The sequence below is a fragment of the Acomys russatus genome, chromosome 3, assembly GCF_903995435.1.
Source record: "Acomys russatus chromosome 3, mAcoRus1.1, whole genome shotgun sequence".
NCBI lineage: Eukaryota > Metazoa > Chordata > Mammalia > Rodentia > Muridae > Acomys > Acomys russatus.
Genome location: NC_067139.1, coordinates 777,226 through 799,558, shown reverse-complemented (window position 1 = coordinate 799,558; position 22,333 = coordinate 777,226). Strand labels below are relative to the sequence as shown.

The following is a 22,333-nucleotide window of genomic DNA, read 5'->3' as shown; positions in this document are numbered from 1 at the left end:
TGCTCTAGCCTCTCTAGCACTTCTCATTTCTGGCTGACTAGCAGACTTTGAAGCAGCCTAGAGGTCCTTCATGATGTGGCCTAGCCTCCAAGGCAGTGGTTCTCAACCTCTAGGCTGAGATGCCTTTGCCAAATCTTCATCTCCAAAAATATTTACATTGTCATTAATAACAGTTTTGAAGTAGCACTGAAAATAATTTTATGGTTGGTGGTCACCACAACATGAGCTGGTATTAAAGAGTCACAGTGTTAGGAAGGCTGAGAACCACGCCCTAGGCACCTCATTTTGAGAATACCTGTCCATCTATCCAGGTGTATTGGAGGTGGCTCTTCCCACTCTGACCTCAGCACCTCCACTGTGGTCATTGCTGTGCCCAGCATGCTACAGGACTCCTCCAGGTTGTATTTCCTCGGTTTCCCTAGTTTTCTGTTCAAGTTGCTCATAGGCTTTGCTTTTACTTTTATCTGTATGGCCAAACCACTTCCTTCCTGCCTGCTGCAACTCTGACAGGCAATTTCAGACCTACAGGAGGTATTAGGTATGAACTGTCTCCCTACTGAGAATTGTAACTCTTTGTAGCGTAACCATAGTAACACCCACACACACCAAGTGGGAATGTGAGGCTTTCCATTAGCTGGTCTGGGACTATATTACACTGTGACCTCCTTAAGAGCATGGCTGTTAGCCGGGGGTGGTGGCACACGCCTTTAATCCCAGCATTCGGGAGGCAGAGGCAGGCGGATCGCTGTGAGTTCGAGGCCAGCCTGGTCTACAAAGTGAGTCCAGGATGGCCAAGGCTACACAGAGAAACCCTGTCTCGGAAAAAAAAAAAAAAAGAGCATGGCTGTTGATCCTTAAGCCATGTGTGATGATCCCAGAGCCTTGGTCTAAATTTGTGGTCTTGAACCACAGATGAGCCACATTGCAGACCTTGAGTTCTCAGCCCCTTTCTTGCCTGTGTTGTCACTACTCTTTTATTCTTCTCTGGGATGGTGTTGTCTAGAAGATCTGTTGGGTTTAGGACTGGTGCTCTAGAGAGAAGGATGAGTGTGCACTGTGTGTGTGTGTGTGTGTGTGTGTGTGTGTGTGTGTGTGTGTGTGTGTTGGCTCATATCAGTTGCTGTCTGTCTGTCTTTTTGTCAGACAGTCCAGTAGGAGTTTCATTATGACACTTGGTTCTTCTTTGGTTATGCTTATCTCATATGTTAGATGCTTGTCTCTCACTTTGACACATGAAAATGAATATTTTAGCTTTTGAATGAACCAGGATAATAGTGTCTCTCTGTCTTGTTTTGCAATGCTAGGGATGGGACTCAGGGCTTTGGCCATTTAGACAAGCACTCTGCCACTGAGCTATAGCCAGTCTAATAATTTAAAAGATGAAAACATTTGTGTTCATGAAAGAAATTTCAGACTAGTGGGTGCAGAGTAAGTTAAAAATCTCCACTCTAGGGACTGGAGAGATGGCTCAGTGGTTAAGAGCTTTGACTGCCCTTCTTGAGGACCTGGGTTTAAATCTCAATACTTTCCTTGCAGCTCACAACTGTCTGTAACTCCAATATCTGACATTCTCACATATAAAACATCAATGTACATAAAATAAAGGTAAATTTAAAAAAAATATCCCCATTCCAGTCAAGTGGTGGTGGTGCACGCCTTTAATCCCAGCATTTAGGAGGCAGAGGCAGATGGATCTCTGAGTTCGAGCCCAGCCTGGTCTACAGAAAAAGGCTACACAGAGAAACCCTGTCTCAACTCCGATATCTTCCCCCAGAAAAAAAAACTCCATTCTAGAAGTAGAACTAATTCTTTGTCTTTTGTGAGTGTTTTGAAATTACTTTTTCTTAAAAATGTGCCTTTAGATATTCGAGTTATAGATTTGTCCAAAAACTTGTTGTCAACTTGGGATGAAGTGGTTCTTATTGCAGAGCAGCTCAAAGACCTGGAAGCTCTCAATCTCAGGTATGGACTCTGACAGCCTTCCCCAACAACTGGCTTCCTGGGAAGCTCTGGCCGACTGACCTCTGCTGAGGGTTACCTCAGGGCAGTCTTCAAATGGGCCCTTGAGGTGCATGAGTAAGGAGCATGCCTGTGTCGTGACCAAGTGGAGGCGTGGGTCTTCTTGGCTTTTAAGCCTGACCATGAAAGGACTGTGGTACATGTGATCTCAGTGGAGGAGGAGAGGGCTTAGGATTCACGTGCTTGTGTATTTGGAATCCATTTAATTCTTTAGGAATAAGAAGTTCATTGGGACACTGCTTACTGTGGTTTTGATAAAGATTTTAACTTCTCTACGTTGTTTACTCATGTCACATTTTCTGAAGATCTCCCCAAATATTTGTTTAATGTCAGAACCTCACTTTCCAAAGGCTCACCTAGGCTGGTCCATTTGTCCGTCCTTCCATCCCTCCCTCCTCCAAGCCCAGGTTTTTGTGTTTCACAGGCCCTCTACTACTGAGCCCTTGTATTCCTAAGTGCTTTGCACATGCAGGTAAGCCTTACCAGGCTAAAGCAGATGCAGTAGGACAGGCAGACAGGCTTGAAGGCACCTCAGACATCAATTGGGTATATTTTGACCCAAGTGTTTCCTCTTCTGGAAATATGGGAGCCCAAGTCAACTTCACATGCATGAGGAAACTTGAAGCTTTGCCGACCTCCATGAGAACCCCTCTCAAATCTTCGGGTTAAATCCGACTGTTGATGTCAGTGCGTTGGGTCTTCTGTGTAAGTACTTCACATCTCCTTTTTCTTCTCAGTGAAAATAAACTGCAGTTTCCCTCTGACTCACCAGCTACAACCAGAACATTTTCTACTCTGAAGACTTTAGTCCTAAACAAAACGGGAATATCGTGGGCTGAGGTAATCATTTTTGCTTTATTACACAGTAATAAGTGATTATAATTTTTGCTTTAAAAGGGCATTGAAGCCTAACTGGTTTCATTTCAGTTGCCGTTTTATCCAAACATTAGAATGTAAACTCCATTACAGAGAAGACTAATCCTTTGGTGAAATAGATTTTACATCTGATAATCCATGTTCTTTCTCAGCCTGGCCCTGGCTCTTAGTTTGGTTGTATTGCTCAGGAGTCTTGGACACGGATGCTCACAGTGACATGTCAAATCTGTGGAGTTTAAAAAGCCATAATGCTAGCTCTCCCAGGTTCCCTGACGATGTTCTTAGGGCAGAGCATGTGGCAGAGAGGCTTACCCTCTCCCTCTATGCAGCTTGTCCCCACTGTCTACCATCCTGGTATGACTGGCTTGTGAGGAACCACAGCTTTCCTTAGCACAGAGGCATCTGGTATATCTGCTTCTGTCTTTCCTGGGCCTCTAATTGTGAAGGATTGATCTCCTGCCCTCTTCTGGGTGAGCCTGAGGACAGGAAAGCACTTAGCAATTAAGGGGGCGGGGAGGATGGCAGTGTGGCTCAAGGGAAAAAACTTAAGAACCAATGAGAAGATATCTGTGTTTTCAGCATATTCTAAACATGTCCAAGTGGCTGCAGGACTAAGGTGAGTACCACATCCTGTCCACAGCTCAGGCCACTAAGCATTTGGGGTGCCCATCAGCATTCCTTGCTCCTTTGGCAGCATTTCCTAAGCTGGGTGCCGACTCGGCTGCTGGGTCAATAGTGCCAGAAAAATGTCTGCCTATAGCCTTTCAATATGGTCCTACATCCTCCTGCACCACCACTTGGTGCCTGAGTCAGCCCAGATGACCTGTCCACAAGGCATGGACTTCCTGTGATGATGTTGCTGAGCATGGCCAGCAGAAGCTGCCAGACACTGAGTTCAGTTTTCTTTCCAGGTGCTGCGTTGTGCCCCTTCATGGCCAGTCCTCGAGGAACTTTACCTCAAGTCTAACAATATTTCCATTTCAGAAAGGTAATGGGCTTTGCTTCAGCGAATCTATTGCTATTCAGTTATTCTGAATAAAGTCTCAGGTCCATTAACTTCTGGGAGAATTTGCAGGTATAAATTGTAGCAGTATTCATTCCTTAGTCACTGTATTACAGATTAGACTTTCAAATGGAATGTTATTCAAACCAGAAGAAACCTATCAAAGATGCCTGCATTAAGTATTTGAATTTTACTAGTTTTGTATAAATATCTTGGATTCTCAGATACACCCAAACTAAATATTAGAATGTATTAGTTTTGCACACATGTATTAGTTTCTCTGATTCTCAGTGGAGGACAGGATATATTGGATACATTTTTTGTTTCCTTTATTTTTAGTAGTAAGAGCCAGAGTACATGCTAGTAGTTTCAGCTACCTGGAAGGCTGAGGCAGGAAGCCATCCTGGGCAACCAAGCAAGACCCTGTCTCAAAAAACCAAGGGCTGCAGGGTATAGCTTAGTGATAGAGCACTGGTGTAGCATGTGCAAAGCCCTAGGTTCATTCTTATTTAAAAATTTTGAGATATTATTCATTTTTATGTTATGTGTATGAGTGTTTATGTGTATGAATGTATATGCCACATTCATACAGTGCTCAAGAAAGCCAAGAAGGGTGTCTGAACCTCTAACACTGGAGTGAAGGTTTAAGTCACCATGTACGTTTTGGGAATTAAACTTTGATTCTATGGAAGAGCATCCAGTGCTCTTTAACCACTGAACCATCTCACCAGCCCCCTAGTTATTCTTTAATATTACAAAAATTTTAAAGTAAATATTTTTATGAGAGGGAGGGGGAGGTGTGGATTGATGGGTGTGTGGTTAAAAGACACCTTTGGGATTCTCTTTCCACTGTGGGCTCCAGAGATTGAATTCAGGTTGCCAGGCTTGTACAACAAACACTTTTATTCACTGAGCTGTCCTGCCAGCCCTATTTTCTTGTTTTGAGACACAGTCTCTCTCTTATAGCCCAAGTTGGCCTCAAACTAGTTATGTGTCAAATATGACCTGCAGCTTCTGATCTGCCTCCACCTCCTGAATGCTGGGATAACAGCTGTGAGTAGCTGTGTCTAGTAAATGAAGGATCTTTAATTGGTAATATCTGCTTAAGGCCATTGTACTACAGTGTATGTGTAATCATGTTCTCCTAAATAAATATATTGCTGCTTCATCTTCCTTTAAAAAATATTAGCCTGGTAGAGTGGTGCACGCCTTTCATCCCAGCACTCAGGAGGCAAAGGCAAGTGGATCTCGAGTTCTAGGCCAGCCTACTTTACAAAATGAGTTTTGAAGCCCTGTCTCAAAAAACAAAAAAACCAACCAACCAAAAAGTTGGATTTTCCTTTTTTAAATTTATTGTATATCTGTCTAAGTGTAATCAGGTGCCTGATGAAGCCAAAAGTGGGTGGGTATGAGATTTCCTGGAGCTAGTTACAGGCAGTTGAGTTGTAAGCTGCCTGACATGAGTGTTAGGAACAGAACTTGCAAGAGCAGCAAATGCGCTTAAATATTGAGTCATATTTCTAGGTCATCTTTCTCTTTTAAATTTATTTAGACTGTAGTTGGTTTGGTGTGTGCATGCATGTGGAAGTCAGAACAGTTTGAGAATCCATTCTCTCCTTCCATCACGTGGGTCTTGGGGATGGAACTCATGCCAGCAGGCTTGTTGGGAAGTGCCTTTACTGAGCCATCTTTCTGGCCCATCATCTCCTTTTTTAGACAGTATCATTAAATAAGTATGTGAAAGAAAGGATGGGAGATTTTTAATTGAGTTGGTTCACACTATAAAGACTGTATTATATAGAATGTTTTCATTGGTGGAGGCAAGTATGGGCATTTTCCCGTCCATTATCAAAGGCAGGATAAGGTTCCTGACTGCCATCATTTCAACACAGCAACCCTTGGGTTTTGGGGGGACCAGATCCATTTGCCTTCTTCTCTAACCCTTTGTAACACCAGGAACATACGTATTTTAAGCCCCTATCTTTGAAAACAAGAGATTAGTCTATATTGAAAAAACTATTACTTTCCATACAGGCCAGTTAATGTCCTGCAGAAGATGAGGTTACTAGACCTTTCCTCTAATCCATCAATTGATGAAAGCCAGCTGTGCCTGATAGCATATTTGCCCAGGTAATCTTTAAAATTTGCCTGTTAAAAATCAGTATCTTTTTTTTTTTTTTTTTGTGAATGAATTGTCATATGTCAATACACCTTTAAAAAAAGATTTATTTATTATGTACACAGTGTTTGTTTTGTTTTAGTTTTTCAAGACAGGGTTTTTCTGTGTTATCTTGGCTGCCCTGGACTCGATTTGTGGACCAGGCTAGCCTTGAACTCACAGCGATCCACCTGCCTCTGTCACCCAAGTGCTGGGATTACAGGCGTGCACCACCATGCCCAGCTAAGTATACAGTGTGTTTTGCCTCCAAGTACACCTGCAGGGCAGAAGAGGACACCAGATCTCATTATAGGTGGTTGTGAGCCACCATGTGGTTGTTTGGAATTTAACTCAGGACCTTTGGAAGAACCTTTTTTTGTTTTGGTTTTTCTAGACAGGGTTTCTCTTGTAGTCCTGGATATCCTGGACTCTTTGTAGACCAGGCTGGCCTCTAACTCAAGAGATTCCTGGGAGGTGTGCGCCACCATGCCTGGCCCAGTACACCTTTTGAATACAAAATATAGTTCCTAAGCTGGGCAAGTCCCTTGGGGAATTTTATCTTGAGCTCTCCTGGAGAATGTGCTTGTCACTCATGTGCTGTGTGTAGTAGGTACCAGATAATCTGTAGCTGCAGAACTTGGTCCTGGTGGCGAATCCTACATCTCCACTTGCTAATTTTGGAGAGGTGACACCATGCCTCTCCTCTGAGACCCACTTAGCACCTTACAGAAGAAGGCTATGTGGGAGCACAAATCACTGTGTAAACCTCCCTACTGGACCTTGTGTTTCACAATAGGATGGAAACCCAAGGTGGAGGAAAAGACTTGCTAGTCTAGCCTAGTAGATACCCCAGAAGACTCTGTAGTGTCCTGTGTAATCCAATTTAACATTTCAATTTCAGATTAGAACACCTGCTCCTTTCTGACACTGGACTTTCTTCTATACATTTTCCAGATGCTGGACTTGGTAAGTAAGGTTAATAATGTCCCTCCCTTCTATGCTAACTGTTTCTTTCACTCTTACAATACAGTTTTATTTTTATTGTTCTAGGGTGCAAAACCTCCATGTTCCCGTCCTTGCAGTACCTCGTAGTTAATGACAACCAGATATCAGAAGTAAGAGCTGCCTCAGTGTACAGGGCAAAGTAGTGCTTATCTCCACTTACACCCGAAGTCTGAAGGTTCCTATGTCAAAAGAAAGTTAAACTAGGGGCCTAGAGAGATGACTGTCGGTGGTTGAGAGCACTGGCTGCTCCTGCAGCCGACTCAGGTTCAAGTAATCTGCACCCAGGTGGCTATTCACAACTGTTTGTAATTCCAGTTCCAGGAGATCCAACACCCTCTTCTGGCCTCCTTGCTCACTACACACATGTGCACAGATGTACATGCAGGCAGAAAAACCATCCATACATATAAAATAAAAACAAATCGTTAAAAAAAAAAATATTAACTGAAGCTGAGCATGGTGGCACACATCTTTAACCCAGCACTTGGGAGGAAGAGGCAGGTGGATCTCTGAGTTCAAGGCCAGCCTGGTCTACAGAGTGAGTATAGGACAGTCAGGACTACACAGAGAAACCCAGTCTTGAAAAACAACAAAAGACAAAAAAGCAAAAAACATAAAACTAAAAGCAAAATGCTTCCTCAGAGCAAAACTCTTCAAAAGTAAGTCATGTTAGGGCTAGAGTTCTTTTATTTACACAGATGTGGAATGTCATTGAGTTTACATGGCATGCTGTGTAGCAAAAGCTCTTCTGGGTGGAATTGGTGTATCTTGTGCCTTAGATGAGAGCTAAGCCAAGTAATCTGAAATGTGACTTGCCGCTTGCCATTCTTGCTTCCTTTGTTGCTTCAGTGGTCATTTATCAATGAGCTGGATAAATTACAGAGCCTAGAGGCTCTGTCCTGCACTAGAAACCCGTTGACAGAAGGAAACAAGGCAAGGGAGATCATCATTGCCAAGATCGGTGAGCTGAAGACCCTCAATAAGTGTCAGGTGAGCACCAGGACCCCAACAATGCCTTGTTTTTTTTTTTTCCAGAGATTAAGTCTCACTGTTACCTCTACCAGCCTCAGTAATCTTTCCATTGCAGCCACCAGCTAGGCCCACAGTTGTGCCATGGCACTAGATTTAAAAGAATTTTTTTAAAAGACAAAAAATAGAAAACAAATGATAAAAACTGTAAAGCAAATTATATTTGGATATTATAAAGTAGTAACGAGGTGCATTGTAGTTGGAGGGGAGAGGGTTATACTTACGTCAGTGCTAAATCAATGTTGACTTTGCTGCCTGAACAACAATGGTCATTTTAAGGAGCAGTGGACAAGTGTTAGGCACTTTATCCTGTGTCCTTGGAAAGAAGGCAGAAAGAACATAGGCCCAAACCAGGCGGTGGCAGCGCATGCCTTTAATCCCAGCACTCAGGAAGCACAAGCAGACGGATTGCTGTGAGCTTGAGGCCAGCCTGGTCTACAAAGAGAGTCCAGGACAGTCAAGTATACAGAGAGAAACCCTGTCTTGTAAAAACCAAAACCAAACCAAACCAAAACAAAACAAAGAAAAAAAGCATAAGCCCAGATTATGTCTTCTCTCCCTGTTCTCCCAAGAGTGAGGCTTCGAGGCCTAGGCACACTCTGAAGTTTCCTAGAAGCAGCCAGTGTTCTAACTAACATAAGGAGAGGTGACTCTAGGCACCTGGTGCACATGGTAAAAATTACAAAATGGGGTTGCAATCCTGGAGAGATGGCTCAGTTGTTTAGAGCACTTATTGTCGCAGAGGACCCACACAGTGATTCACAGCATCTCCAACACCAGTTCCAAGGGTCTGATGCCCTTCTGGCTTCCTCAGACACTAGAGGCATGTTGGTGCAATACATAAATCCACCAAAAATACTTAAAAATCAAATCAAAATTCTTTTAGAATTCTGTTTTTGAAACTAGAGTCTCTAGCCCAGACTGACTTTGAATTCCTTGCAGTTCTGCATCAGCTCTCTTTACATGCTAGGATTACTGGTAGAAACCACCATACCCATTTTGGAATTCGTCAGTAAACTTCAGAGTTCTCTGTAAGGAAGGTGTGATTGGGGTTGTGAATTTAGCTCAGTGAAGAGGGCAAGGCCCTGGGTTCAGTCAACTTAGAACAGAAAAGAGAAAAAAAGAAAGGTGTAAAGTGTAATGACCATCTGTCTGTGCATGGGCACTTCACTAAAGGGTGCTTTAAGAGACACGTTTCTATTTCACATCAACACAGATTCTTCCAGAGGAAAGGCGTGGAGCTGAGCTTGATTACCGAAAAGCCTTTGGGAATGAATGGAAAAAGGCTGGTGGTCATCTGGATCCAGACAAAAACAGACCAAATGCCGAGTTTCTCTTGGCCCATCCTAGATACCAGCTTCTCTGCTGCAGTACGTCCAGGTATCCCGTGAGGACTCCAGTTGGAACAGGGCTCTGACACGGCAATGCGGGAAGGCCCTCCGTTTTGTCTTCTCTGCTTTGGGGCTATGTGTTCCCTTTTTGAAGGGGCTGGGGCCACACTGGAGAGTTAAAAACAGCAAACTGCAGTGTTAACATATGCTCCCCAGAGACCTGCAGTTTCTAGGGGTGATTAGCCCCTTGCAAAGGTTGGAAGTACCCAGGTCATCGCAAGCCCTGGTGGCATCTCAAGCTCCCAGGGTGGCAAGTTTACACATAAACTGTATCACTCTTCCTAAGTCCCTGAGGGCTTGTCCTTTGTTAGTGGCATGCAGTGTTGACAATGGTTACTTCAGCACTCTAGTAGGGCTCCAGGCTTTGAAGCAAAGGATTGGGCATTGTGCCCCAATGTAGTTTCCACTGTTTTGACTTCATCACTTTATCATTCCACGGTTCACTTTGAGGCCATTTTTCTTTTCACATATTCCTAATGCAAGCAGCTCACTGTGTAAATGCTTCAGCTGAAACACTGCAGGAAGACAAACTGCCTGTGGGAATTGCTTTCAAATTATTCCATTAGCTGGACCAATTTCCTGGTGGGGAAGGGAAAGCGGCCTGTAGGTGCGTACAGTTCAGCTTCTTCCTGCCAAGTGTGCGCAGAGAAACAAGTAGAGCAGGGAAGGACAGTAGTCCCCCTTTCTGCAGTTTCACAACCTTTAGTCTACCTCAGCCCAAACATGAAATGGAGAATTCCAGAGATCAAAAATTCGTTGTTTTAATTGCATACCTTCTAAGCATGCAGTTCTGTCTGCCTCACTCAGCACAAGACTGCCTCTCTGAGTATTCCATGCTGCATGTGCTGCCTTCCCTGAGTCATTCAGTGAATCAGCACATAGATCACCAAGCTGTCACAGTGCTACGACAAGTGTTTGACTTGGAAATGACAGTGCCATTTTTTTTTTGGAGGGTGTGTGTGTGTGTTGAGACAGGGTTTTTCTGTAGCCCTGAATGTCCTGGAACTTGCTCTGTAGGCTGGCCTCAAAATCAGTTCCACCTGTCCCTGTCTCCGGAGTGCTGGAGTTAAAGGCATGCAGCATTACCACCCAGCCAGTGCCATGGTTCTTAAATTCCAAAAGAGAACGATGAAATGGACTTATGGAAGCTTCAAAGTACAGAAAGATGTTCTGAAAGAGCTAGTTTACATAACTTCTGTCACAGCACATTGGGGTAGTTGTTAGCCCCTTATAGTATCTAATTGATGATCACAGGCATGTGCTACTTAACGACATAGAGATAGGCTCACTCTGTCTCATGCTATTCAGGTTCAGATAGTCACTGAGGTCCTAGGATGTGTCCCCACAGATAAGGGAAGCTGCTGCTTGTGCTGCAGGTACAGGAACTGGTCTGCAGCAGGACTAAACACCTGACTAAATGTCTGGCTAAACCTGATGGGGTGCTGTGACTTCTGTCCAGATCATACCTAGTTTCTCTCAGAACCCTGAAGGAAAGGGCATTTTGAAAATTGAAACCAAGTTGGAAGGTTTTGAAAGAACAGGTTCAGTAGTTAGGCTACTGTCAGAATAAGTGTGGAACCTATAGCCACAAAGCAGATGATCTTCCTTGGGAGTAACGGTTTTTCTCTCCTGACCTTCCAGCAAGCAGCTGTGCAGGAAGAGGGTAATCCCAGGCTAATTGATCTGTGATGCTGACTTGGTCCTGGGAGAAGTTCTGTTCACACGAACATTGTTTCTTTATTGTGGCCTCTGGCTTATTAATCCCCTTATTTCTTCTTTTACAAAACAGAATATGGTGCACCTGAAGATGAGGAACTCAAAACACAACAGCCATTCATGCTCAAAAATCAGCTACTAAGTAAGAATCCTTTCACACAGCTGCCTTGTACTGGGTCTTGGGTGTGAAGCAAATGGTGACAGCTTGCTTGATAGGGATGAAGTGCGTTTCTCTCAGGGCAGCGGTTCTCTACCTTCTTAAATGCTGCATATTGTGGTGACTCCAACCATAAAATTATTTTCATTGCTACTTCATAAGTATAATTTTGGTACGGTTGTGGACTGTAATATAAGTATCTGTGTCTTCCATTGGTCTTAGGTGACTCCTGTGAAAGGGTCCTTTGACCCCCAAGAGGGTTATGACCCTAAGGTTGAGAGCCACTGTCTTAGGTGGTAATCATCTCCAGCTCACTCAGTCTGTGTAGGCATCCTGTTAGCTCCCGTGCTGCAGACTCACTGACTAGCCTTTCAGGAGTAGGAGGGAGCAGGGTGGTAATATGCAGAACCTTAGCTAAACTGTCTGGAAGGCGTACGGAGGGAAAGAACGTGATAGAATGGCTGGGTCAGCTGTCTGAGACAAGAGCTTGTTATATGAACCCAGGCAGCCATGGACTCATTATCGTCCTCCTTTAGCCCCCCTAGTTCAGGGGCCGTGAAAGTGGGTGGGGTGGGTGGTGGTGGTTTTGGGTTTTTTTGAAAGAAGGTCTTATAGCTGGCATATGTTGTCTAGTCTGGCTTTCAATTTGTGGCAATCCTACCACAGCCTTTCAAGATAGGATTACAGCCTGGAATTACAGGTGTGCACCACCATGCCCAGCTTTATGGAAATAATAGAAAATTTTAACATCATTGAAAATCACTTATGAAGACTGAGCCGAGTTGTGTTAAACTGCTGCATTCTCTGGCAATCTCTTTGCCTATACATTTTTATTTACTAGTGCTAGTCATCAAACAGATTGTGTGCTCTATTCAGAGACACAGTCACAATTCTGTGTGCATGCATGCTGTAATTCCATGCTATAGTGATTGTAAGTAATCTTTCCCCCTTTTTTCCTTTAAAGCATTGAAGATAAAATGCTCAAACAAACTTGAACAGCAAGCATTAGAAAAGCAATTGCCAGGTAAGAACACACCTGACTCTGCTGTCTGAGTGGGTAGAGCTAGCTGGAATGTGAACTTTTTAGTTCATATAGTACCTCAGAACTCAAGATGTTTTCATTAGTGCTTAATCTAAAACATAACAAAGTTTCAGGCTCCAGGATGCCATCGGCTGATCTGGAAAACACTTTTGTTAAATTTGTGAGCACTGCCTATGATGGCAATGGGGTCTTACTGTGTTACTCTGATCTTGAACTCTGATGCCTGCCTGCTTCTGCTTGCCAAGTGCTGGGGTAAAATGCCATGTGGCCCACACCTGGACCACAGGCGTGAGGACTTGAGTGCCCCTGATAGGAATCAGTCACCAAACCAACTTTAGGCTCACAGACAGATAGATACTCTGGGCCTTTTCTTCTCTAGAGATTATTCCCTGATCAGGAGAGAAGTCAGTGCTTTTAAACAACTTGGAGATTTAGAATCCTTTAAAAAAATATTTGTACTACTGGAACTGAGTTACTATTAGGAAAATAAATGCTTTTGGGTCAACCTAACTGACCTTAGACTTGCACTGAGAAGAATCAGCCCATTTTTAAGCATGACACAGTTCTGTATATTCTCAAGATTAACTTCATTCACGGCTAAATGCTAATGGGCTAGATTTAAAGCTAGGAGCATGTGAAGAAACAGAAACATGAATCTGAATGACTCCAGTCAAAACATCTCCTTGTTTGCCCAACAGTGTAGTGAATTCACAGTGTGCACTAACTTCTTGTTGCTCTGAAAAAATACTCAAGCAATGTAAGGAAGGTTTATGCTGACCATGGAGGAAAGGAATTGCTGGGAGTATGGCAGTGTCACATTAGGTCTGCACTAGGGCAGCACAGCCATGCTGGCAGTAACCCTGTCTTCTCCCTCTCCCTTCCGTATTAAGCCTGGGACCCCGCCCACTCCTCTCTAGACACAGTAAACTTGATCAGGCACCTTCAGGGTAGTATGGCTGTCAAAGTGGGTCACAAACAGGAAAAGGCCAGTTTTATTCTAAAATAGAGATTTATTATCACAAGTTGCATAAAAACACAGCATTTATAAAAACAATTTTTATAGAAAAATATTTGACTACATTGTGGTCTTTGTGGGATACCACACTATTGCTGTACTTTCAGCTAAAGCTTCAGAGAAACTAAAATTCTTAATCAAAATATCCACTATGTACCACAGCCTGTCTTTGGAAAGTAGTTCCTAGTGTGTTCTGAATGGACCAGAGCATTTGTCCTTCGGAGTTGCCTTCCCATACCTAGTGGTCATGTGTGTGCACACATCCTAATGGTGACCGGACACGCATGCTGGGAGGGACCTCATCAACCCTTTAGGTCTATGCTCTCTTCTCGAGGGAAAGTAAGGCTGAGAGGTGTCCTCAAGGCCCCACTCCAGGGATCTTCAGCAACCCCTTAGGAAGTTATCACAAAGGCCTTTTTTTTTCCCCCTCAGTGAGGTGATTATTTCTGGTTACTCAGATTGAGGAAGAATAGTAAATGCTACTAAAATGGTATGACACCTCACTGACCACTTAGGTCAAACATTGTCTCCATTTCCCAGTTTGCGCCCCCCCCCCAAATCAACTCAAACCTTTAGTCACTTAGTATCTTAGGTAAACTGATATAGACAGATCATGGCTGCCTCACTTGAGCTGTCTCTACATGTAGTCCTCATGAGAGAAATAGACTTTTCTTTTCTTTGATAGATTCCATGACAGTTCAAAAGGTAAAGGGACTGCTGTCACGTCTTCTCAAAGTTCCTGTGTCAGAACTTCTGTTGTCCTATGAAAGTCCCAAGGTAAGTTGCTAAGCAGAAACACAAAGCTAAGCTTAAGTTCCCCACAGCAGCATGAGCCACACTTCAGATTCTAAACGGAGGCAGCCTTTTGACTTCTCAAGTCACCTGCCACGGGATGGTGGCATGTCAAACATGTGCCATCAATCTGTCTTACTCATTCCTCCTCACTTTGTTCTAATTTTAGATGCCTGGCAGAGAAATTGAACTAGAAAATGACCTACAGTCATTACAGTTTTATTCTGTGGAGAATGGAGATTGTCTACTGGTACGATGGTAACAGTTCAACCATAAGAGTTTAGTGGCTGGCATGTATATACACCAGAAACAAAAACTTTGCCCTCACAAAGGATGTATGTTTTGTTGGAAAAAGACCATTTGGTTATATATTAATAAAGGCTTTGATTACTAGTGATTTTTCTACTTTGTTTTCACAGCTTTACCCTTATGTGAAGATGTAAATATGAAGTAGAAACAGTCTAAATCTGAGTAGAGATAACATCTGCTGTGGGCTACATACTATTTTAAAAAGCTTACTATAGTGATTTGGTTGGTTATTCTGAGAAATGTCCTTTAAGCTAAGGAAACATATCTTCTACTCTGTGCAATATACTCCCCCTACATTATGCCTTAAACGGAGCCTGTCTTACGCGGTAAACATGAGGCAAGGCACAGTGCCTTCTCCACTTCCCTGTGACACTGACCCCTGAGGTGTTTACTTTTACTCACACTCACAGAAACAGTTTAGTGAGAGTAAATGTCTCAGTACATGCTGAGACATTCGGGATTTACATTAAATGCTGAAAGAAATCGTGGCGCATATGTAAATAAACATCTTAAGCAAGATCCCAAGTATTTCCTTTTCAAGGCCAGGTTGCCCATATCAAAGATCCACAAACTGGTATTTCCAGCAACCCAGACTTTGGTATATGTGGCCCCCCTTGCATCACATAGCCAGCATCTTTGTAGATTCTTTCTGGCCTAATTAAGTTATGCAGAGCTATTTTGTAATCCTGGTTGAGATTTAAATGGAGTTATTACAATTTTCTGAATTTTGCCAGGTTTAACAAAAATGATAATGATGAATTACTAATTAGTAAGTGATCAGGAATTAGCAGTATTTTTTATAAAATAATTTGGATTTAAATAATTTTCCACTTTGTAAATAAAAACTTAAGCCACAGTATCAGTTGAGTCATTAAGATCTGTGCAAACTCTAGTAATACCCTACTGCTTACAGCACACTCCCAGCCATGGGCTCTCCTCACTTACAGTCCCTGGTCTTTGAGGATCACTGCACTTTTGCTTCACACTGACAAGGATCCCCACACAGTTCCTTCAGTTCCCACAGTCTGCTCAGTTCTTCTGGTGAGTACTGAGGAGAAGACAACATTCCTGTCTCACAGGTTTTCTCACACAGCCACAGGCTGTCCTGTTGAGAAACAAAATATTAGACAGAACCAGGAAACAATATATATGGGACACCTAAATGTACCCTACCAAAGCTGAACAACTCTTGAGAATTGGGCTGGGAGATGGCTCCTGATTTTGGGAATCCACCATGGCTTCATAGTCCTGAGGCTGCAGTGTGAACATTAAACGCCACACTACCCCGTATGTATGCAGTCACTATATTATCAGCTAAGATAAATACGTTAAGAGTCTTAGAGTCAGCACAAGCAATTCTATGAAAACAAGTACAGGAATCATAAATGAATACTTTATTCCCTTTTAGAGAAAGTGGTACTCTGCACTGTACCATGTCTTTGTAAATCATCTCATTTAACTTAAATGCAATGAGAGTGAAACTGAATTCCTCCTGTCACTATGCTGTAAGAAAAGCCGGCATGTCCAAGATTCCTGACCCGAGTGCCATACTCCTTGGCAGAATAACAATGTTTATATGAAGAAACATACTGACTCCAAGAACACAAATCCTGGGTAAAATCAAAATCTTTTAAAACCATGCAAATTCTGATGGGCATAGGGGCTGCTAGAACTGACATGTGCCTTGGGGGCACCTGATGATCCCTGTTTTTCTTTTATTTCTTTTTTTAAAATTTTATTTTATTAATTTATTCAATTTACATCTCAATGATTATCCCCTCCCTGTATTCTCCCATTCCTCCCTCCCTCCCCATTTTCCCCTTACTACTCTCCCCTATGACTGTGACTGAGGGGGACTTCCTCTCCCTGTATATGCTCATAGGGTATCAAGTCTCTTCTTGGTAGCCTGCTATCCTTCCTCTGAGTGCCACCAGGTCTCCCCATCCAGGGGACGGGGTCAAATATGAGGCACCAGAGTTCGTGTGAAAGTCATACCCCACTCTCCACTCAACTGTGGAGAATGTCCTGTCCATTGGCTAGATCTGGGTAGGGGTTTGAAGTTTACGGCATGATCCCTGTTTCTAACAAACACCTAGAATGAGGGACTCACGAACCCCATGCCTTGAGTACATGGAAGGAACAAAGCTTTCTGTCCAAGAGGCTCTTCAGCTCCAGAAGGCAACATCAAATATTTAAAGATGGCAATGCCTCCACAGGGCAGGACAAAGTGACTCTATCCTATGTGTGACTGTTTATAGTTAATAAAGGATCTTGATACACCAACAAGCTCCACAGCCTATGAAACTACAGGCCACAATGCTCAGATTCGTTAAGAAGGCTGAGAGTCTGCTGCAGCAGCAGGACTCAGGCTAAGCTGACAGGGTGTGTATTCCTGTCCCTGCTGAGTAACTGTGGACTGTTCTGTACACCTATAGCCAGAGTAGGAGGAGCAAGAATTCAGAAATCAATACAACAAATGAGGCAAAAGCTTGTCTTCCCAGCTCCAAGGTTCCTACCTCCAATTTAGCTATTTGTACACACATTTACCCACCTTGGCTCCTTAAAAATAAAATACTAGGTAAGGTTTTCCATCAGAAGAATTGAGAAGTCTTCTCACTGTCATGTGGCAGAAACTCAAATCAACAAATTATAAATTGTAAAACTATGAGGACTTTCTGATCAAACTTGAACACCTAATTCTTTTTTATGGGTAAGGTAAGGAATTTTGATTCATAGCATTTTCTTTTGGTTTACACACAGACACACGTTCTGAGGAATAATGAGGTAGAGTGTTATGATTTAAGAGCACAACTGGGATGCCAGAAGGCTTTCATTTCCTGTGCTCAGAGTGGGGTGTTCAGTATGTAAGCTCACTTGCATACCTACTAGAGCCCTGACGTCAGCAGCCCCATATACCTCCTTACCTGGTGTCTTTTAGGTCCTATGGCTGCCATCCAAATGCCCATGCTGACATCTTCACCCTACTCATGGTCAAAAGCAAACTCTTAATATTTTTGTAACTAAAGGCCAAATGTAGACTATGCCAACCCAGATGTCTAAGAGTGAGCTAGAGATGGGAGACAGGAAGCATACAGCGAATACACAAGCTCTTTCCTCACGGGCCTTACACCAACACAATAAAGTGTGCTATGGATCTAGTAACTGGGCATATTGGTCCTGGACACTATATCCAGGTCAGGAGAAAGAAGGGGCTTCTTTAGTTTGTTTGCTTTTCTTTCTTTCTTTCTTTCTTTCTTTCTTTCTTTCTTTCTTTCTTTCTTTCTTTCTTTCTCGAGACAGGATTTTTCTGTGTATCCTTGGCTGTCCTGGACTCACTTTGTAGACCAGGCTGGCCTCAAACTCACAGTGATCCACCTGCCTCTGCCTCCCAAGTGGTGGGATTAAAGAGGTGTGTAGCTTCTTTCTTATGAACAGAAGTGTTTACATTCCTCCAGAGAATACACTTGCAAATGAAGACTGAAAACAGTGTAAGCAGGCCGAAAATACAGGAATAGTCATCGTGGCTAAAGTCTGAGAGGTGGCAGGACTGTGTCCCTAAGAAAGGACAACCATGGTAAGCTGGCTCTGCTTCAGTGACATCTCAGGACACTGGACTGGATGAGTGATCTTGTTACCTGATAGGTCTTTAACCTTCCAGAGTTGCCTGCCAGCCAGTCAACGATATCCTTGGAGATCACGTACCCTGACCCACATGCAAAGGCAGGGTAAGCTGGGCTGGGGTATTCCAGCTCCTGCCACTTTCCAGTTCTGTCCACTGCCCAATTCAACCTGAAACTGAGATGTTACACAGGTGGCTTCTTTGTAGTAGCTAACCACATCCTTCTACTAGATTTCTTTGATCACTATCAAGGGATGAGCTTACAGAGCAGGGAAAAATTCTTGCAGCCTAAGGAAAGAAATTATGTACCCTAGAAATTATGTCGTCTACATAGATTAGTTAGGTAAGCTCTCAGCTCCTGAATGGAAGCTAAGGAAGCCCACCCTGTGTTGTACATATTTAAATGAAACCAAACCCACCAAATCACCAATCCTGCAGTGTTCCTAAGGACCACAGACAATGGCTATGGAGATGTGTCATACATGATTCTAACAAAAACAAAAAAACAAAAACCAAAACAAAACCATACAACAGCTTCCAAAGATCATGCACTTCTAAAACCACATTTTTGATTCCTAGTTAATAAACCTGAGATTTTTCAGTAGAATAATAATAATAAAAAAATATCCCTCTAATTATAGTGATAGCATACTAACTAGTCCAGGACAGTATAAGCAGTAAGAAATGTCTTAACATTTTTCTTGTGGAAATTCTAAATTAATTACACTTAGTCAAGTACATTGAAAGCCAATGGCTGTCCATGTTTCACTTACTTTCCCCACCAAAAATTAGGCCCATCTAGATTCTTCTGAGCAATTCTATTAAACACAGCTTCTAAGTCTATGTAGCAGTCATCATCTGTCTTGAGCAGCAAACCAAAGCTGGTGGTTTCCACAGTCCTGTTGACAGAAAAAGAGATATGCAAGTCAGTGCAGCCCTGGAAGGAGCCACTGTGCACCTTGGTGTCTTATCCTGCACACAGAGAAGCTATCACTGTGGCTATCAACTATAGTTGGTCCTCACTTGACCAACTGGAATAACAGAGGAATGACAAGTCTGACTGAAGTAGAACATCCGTTCTAACAAGTGCTTCCCAGTCACTCTCCACAGACAGCAGACAGACCTACCTGTCACCTGTACCCTGGCCCACGTGAGCCTAATCACAAAGCCCAGGATCATGGACAGGTATCAGTCCTGAAGTTCTCACTTAGAACACTGTGAACAAGGTGTGTTATGAAATGGGCCAGGTGTGGTGGGAAGCAGAGGCTCTTGAGTTCTAGGCCAGCCAAGAGATACTGAGTGAGAAAGTCTCAAAACTTTTTTTTAATGGATACATTATGGATTAAAACATGACTTACAGGCCAGGCATAGTGGCACATGCCTTTAATCCCAGCACTCAGGAGGCAGAGTCAGCTGTGAGTTTGAGGCCAGCCTGGTCTACAAAGTGACTCCAGGTCAGCCCAGGCCACACAGAGAAACCCTGTCTCGAAAAACCAAAACAAACCATGACTTACAACATGCAAGCATATTTGTCTTTGGAAACAATTCCAGCACTTAAATTATCATAAACAACCCTCTGGAAGAACCGGGGGGGGGGGGGGGGGGGGGGGGGGTTGGGAGGCAGTGTGTGTGTATGTGTGTGTATGTGTATGTGTGTTACTTCATTTCTCTAGACACCAATCAAATGGTAAAGCCAGATTCTGTACCTCACTGTTGGTCCTTGCACATGTGTCTGTAAGTACAAACGTGTCAGGGAACCAGCCAGTACTTACTGTGTAGACCAAGCTGGCCTCATAAATCTACCTACCACTGCCTCTGGAGTGATGGAGCTAAATGTGCACCACCAAACTCAGCCTTTTCAGTTATTTCTAACAGTGTAACAGTATTTGCCAATCAGAAATAAGCTTTTGACATATATTTAAGTCACTGGTGATTCTGTTGTGTAAATAAGGCCAAGTAATTAAACACTGAATTAAAATGTGGAAGGTAGCGCTAGTACCCGCCCACTAGTAGAGCATTTGTCCTCTTTCCCATCCCCAGGGTTTCCCCCCCTCCACTCAAAGCATGCTAAGAACCAGAAGGTAGATGGTTGTGTGGGCTATGAGGAGCAAATGTAAAAACAGTTCTGCTGGGGTTTGGCAACAGAGGAAATGAGGGAAGGAAGCAGAAAAAACAGGGGATGTGTAAGGAACAGGACGGGGAAAGCATACTGAAGGTAGTCTCTACACTAAGTTCCCACACCTGGGAAGGAGCTCTGTTAAAAATTCAAGTGTACCCACAACTACCCAAACCTAAGTTCTGACTTCCAGTTCCTGAAACTCCTCATGGTGGCCTCATCCACACTTGGCACTCTAAGCGCTGGGATTTAAGGTGTGCCACAGCAGCCTGGCTGTGACAGGCTCCTTATCTATTGCTGTCTAGATGCAGTCCTGATATTCCAGATGCTTCTACGTTCCACCCACAGATGACTCCAAAATAACAATAATTAGCCCCCGTGAGGAAATGATTCCTTCAACAAACTAACTGGACCATCTAGAACTCAAGTCTACAAGAAAACATATCCAGAATGCACTTTGAACTTCCCACCTGAGAAGAGAAGTGAAGAAAGAGATCTGGTAGGCGTTTCCAAGAAATAAGTCAAGGTTTCAAAAGATAAGGAAAAAGTGTAAAATTCCAGCCAGGCACAGACAACTCCAGGGAGTCAGTACCTCAGCCATGTGAGAGAGCAAGGTGTTTCTCAGCACATCAGTACAGCCACAAGTAACTGTATGTTAAAATTCTAATGAAATACTGTCACAAATGTAAAGTACAGCCCAAACCTAAGAACCACTGGAGGCTCTAGAAAGTTAGGAGAGTTAATTTTACTGAGCATCTACAAAAGTTTGTAAACCAGACAAGCAGGGTTTTTATTTGTTGTCTTTCAGAGCCTTGCTATGTTGTAAAAGCTGGTCTTAAGCTTGTAGGCAGAAAGGAACCTTCTGTCTCAGCCTCCATGCAGTGGGGACAAAACTCAGGCACCTCTGCATGTATCCCAATGCAACAAGTTTGGAAGTTGATGGAGTAGAGACCAGAAATGGAAGGTGGGTATTTAGTTGAGCAGAATTCAGATTAGTAACTTGGTATGAATATAACTAGGGAACTGGGGTGGTTAGGTGGTAGTAAAAGTAAAAAGAAAGCATTTCCAGGCTCACACCCAGGGTACACAGGAATGAACCAAAGGAAATTTTTGTTTTGTTTGTTTTGACCACTTAACATTCACTCTATGGATCTGTTCATCTAAATGAGAAAGCAACAGCATGTTAGAGGATGACTTCAAAAGGAGCCAGGTGCTGAAGAGTTGGGTCAGCAGTTAGAACTATGTGCTGCAGAGGATCCACCCATTTGGCTGCTGGTACTCATGTAGGGCAGCCTAGTTCCAGAGGTTCTGATGCCTTCTTTTGGCCTCTGAAGACACCCACACTCACACAGCGAAGAGACACATACATGAATTTAAAAATGTGTGTTTGTGTGTGTGTGTGTGTGTGTGTGTGTGTGTGTGTGTGTGTGTATGTACCCAGGTTACAATAGGTCATATCCGGGTGATAAGTCTTTTGAATTTTGAAATCTCAGTGGCTTGATGTTTCTAAAACAAAATAAAGCAAATTACAGCTACCCATTAGCTACACGACCTACCATCTATAGAAATTCAGTAACTTTGCAGGAACATTCCGGTAAGTATCCACGACATCCACGAAGACAATGTCATCGTAGACACTGCTTTCCTCCTGCAGTAAGGCATCTTCCACTAGCAGATCCTGTATGTGATCTGCAAGTCTCTGGGGCCGAGAATGAAGGCTTCGTAACAGTGCGTCACCTTCTGAAAAGGAAAAGCTGACTGTTGAAGAAAAAAAATGCTACGGCACATTCGAGACTCAGAACCTGAAAATGTTACCAGAATCCCTTCCTCAAGGAAGCCAGCAGAGCGCTCGTTCACTAGGGTCCTCAGGTAGGGCAGGGTTAGTCAGTAAAGCCTCCTTGTGATGTGACATTAGAGATACTATCTTACGTGGGCACCACAATGTTCTCTGCACCACTGTTTCGTTATGCCGGGGAAACAGCAAAACTGGAACCAACAGAAAGAGTCCGGCTATGCTTTACTCGCATAGCAGAATGCATTGCTTATAAAAAGTCATCTTTTTTGGCTTGGTTTTGGAGACAGGGTG

At 43.2% G+C, this 22,333-nt stretch overlaps 2 protein-coding genes across 6 annotated transcripts in view; one reads left to right on the top strand and one right to left on the bottom strand.

Annotated features, from left to right (window-relative positions):
* The window catches only part of Tbce (tubulin folding cofactor E), a 36,870-nt gene extending 22,271 nt beyond the window's left edge, over positions 1 to 14,599 (top strand). Inside the window, exons 6-17 of one of the 2 annotated variants that reach the window (XM_051167849.1) lie at positions 1,863 to 1,962; positions 2,757 to 2,859; positions 3,807 to 3,883; positions 5,933 to 6,028; positions 6,958 to 7,022; positions 7,107 to 7,171; positions 7,911 to 8,051; positions 9,307 to 9,460; positions 11,271 to 11,339; positions 12,319 to 12,378; positions 14,097 to 14,188; positions 14,373 to 14,599. In XM_051167849.1, coding sequence (XP_051023806.1) covers positions 1,863 to 1,962; positions 2,757 to 2,859; positions 3,807 to 3,883; positions 5,933 to 6,028; positions 6,958 to 7,022; positions 7,107 to 7,171; positions 7,911 to 8,051; positions 9,307 to 9,460; positions 11,271 to 11,339; positions 12,319 to 12,378; positions 14,097 to 14,188; positions 14,373 to 14,465 — 1,115 coding nt within the window. In that variant the 3' untranslated portion in view covers positions 14,466 to 14,599. Of the gene's footprint in view, positions 1 to 1,862; positions 1,963 to 2,756; positions 2,860 to 3,806; positions 3,884 to 5,932; positions 6,029 to 6,957; positions 7,023 to 7,106; positions 7,172 to 7,910; positions 8,052 to 9,306; positions 9,471 to 11,270; positions 11,340 to 12,318; positions 12,379 to 14,096; positions 14,189 to 14,372 lie in introns of those variants that run through there. The other variant, XR_007833095.1, reaches the window with a different exon arrangement.
* B3galnt2 (beta-1,3-N-acetylgalactosaminyltransferase 2) overlaps positions 14,599 to 22,333 on the bottom strand; it is a 39,395-nt gene continuing 31,660 nt past the window's right edge. For 3 of the 4 annotated variants that reach the window (XM_051167881.1, XM_051167864.1, XM_051167890.1), the window contains 5 exons: positions 21,804 to 22,005; positions 18,905 to 19,030; positions 18,148 to 18,307; positions 17,437 to 17,493; positions 14,599 to 15,617 (listed from right to left, as the gene is read on the bottom strand). In XM_051167881.1, the coding sequence (XP_051023838.1) occupies positions 15,477 to 15,617; positions 17,437 to 17,493; positions 18,148 to 18,307; positions 18,905 to 19,030; positions 21,804 to 22,005 (686 nt within the window). In that variant the 3' untranslated portion in view covers positions 14,599 to 15,476. The remainder of the gene's footprint in view (positions 15,618 to 17,436; positions 17,494 to 18,147; positions 18,308 to 18,904; positions 19,031 to 21,803; positions 22,006 to 22,333) is intronic. The other variant, XM_051167872.1, reaches the window with a different exon arrangement.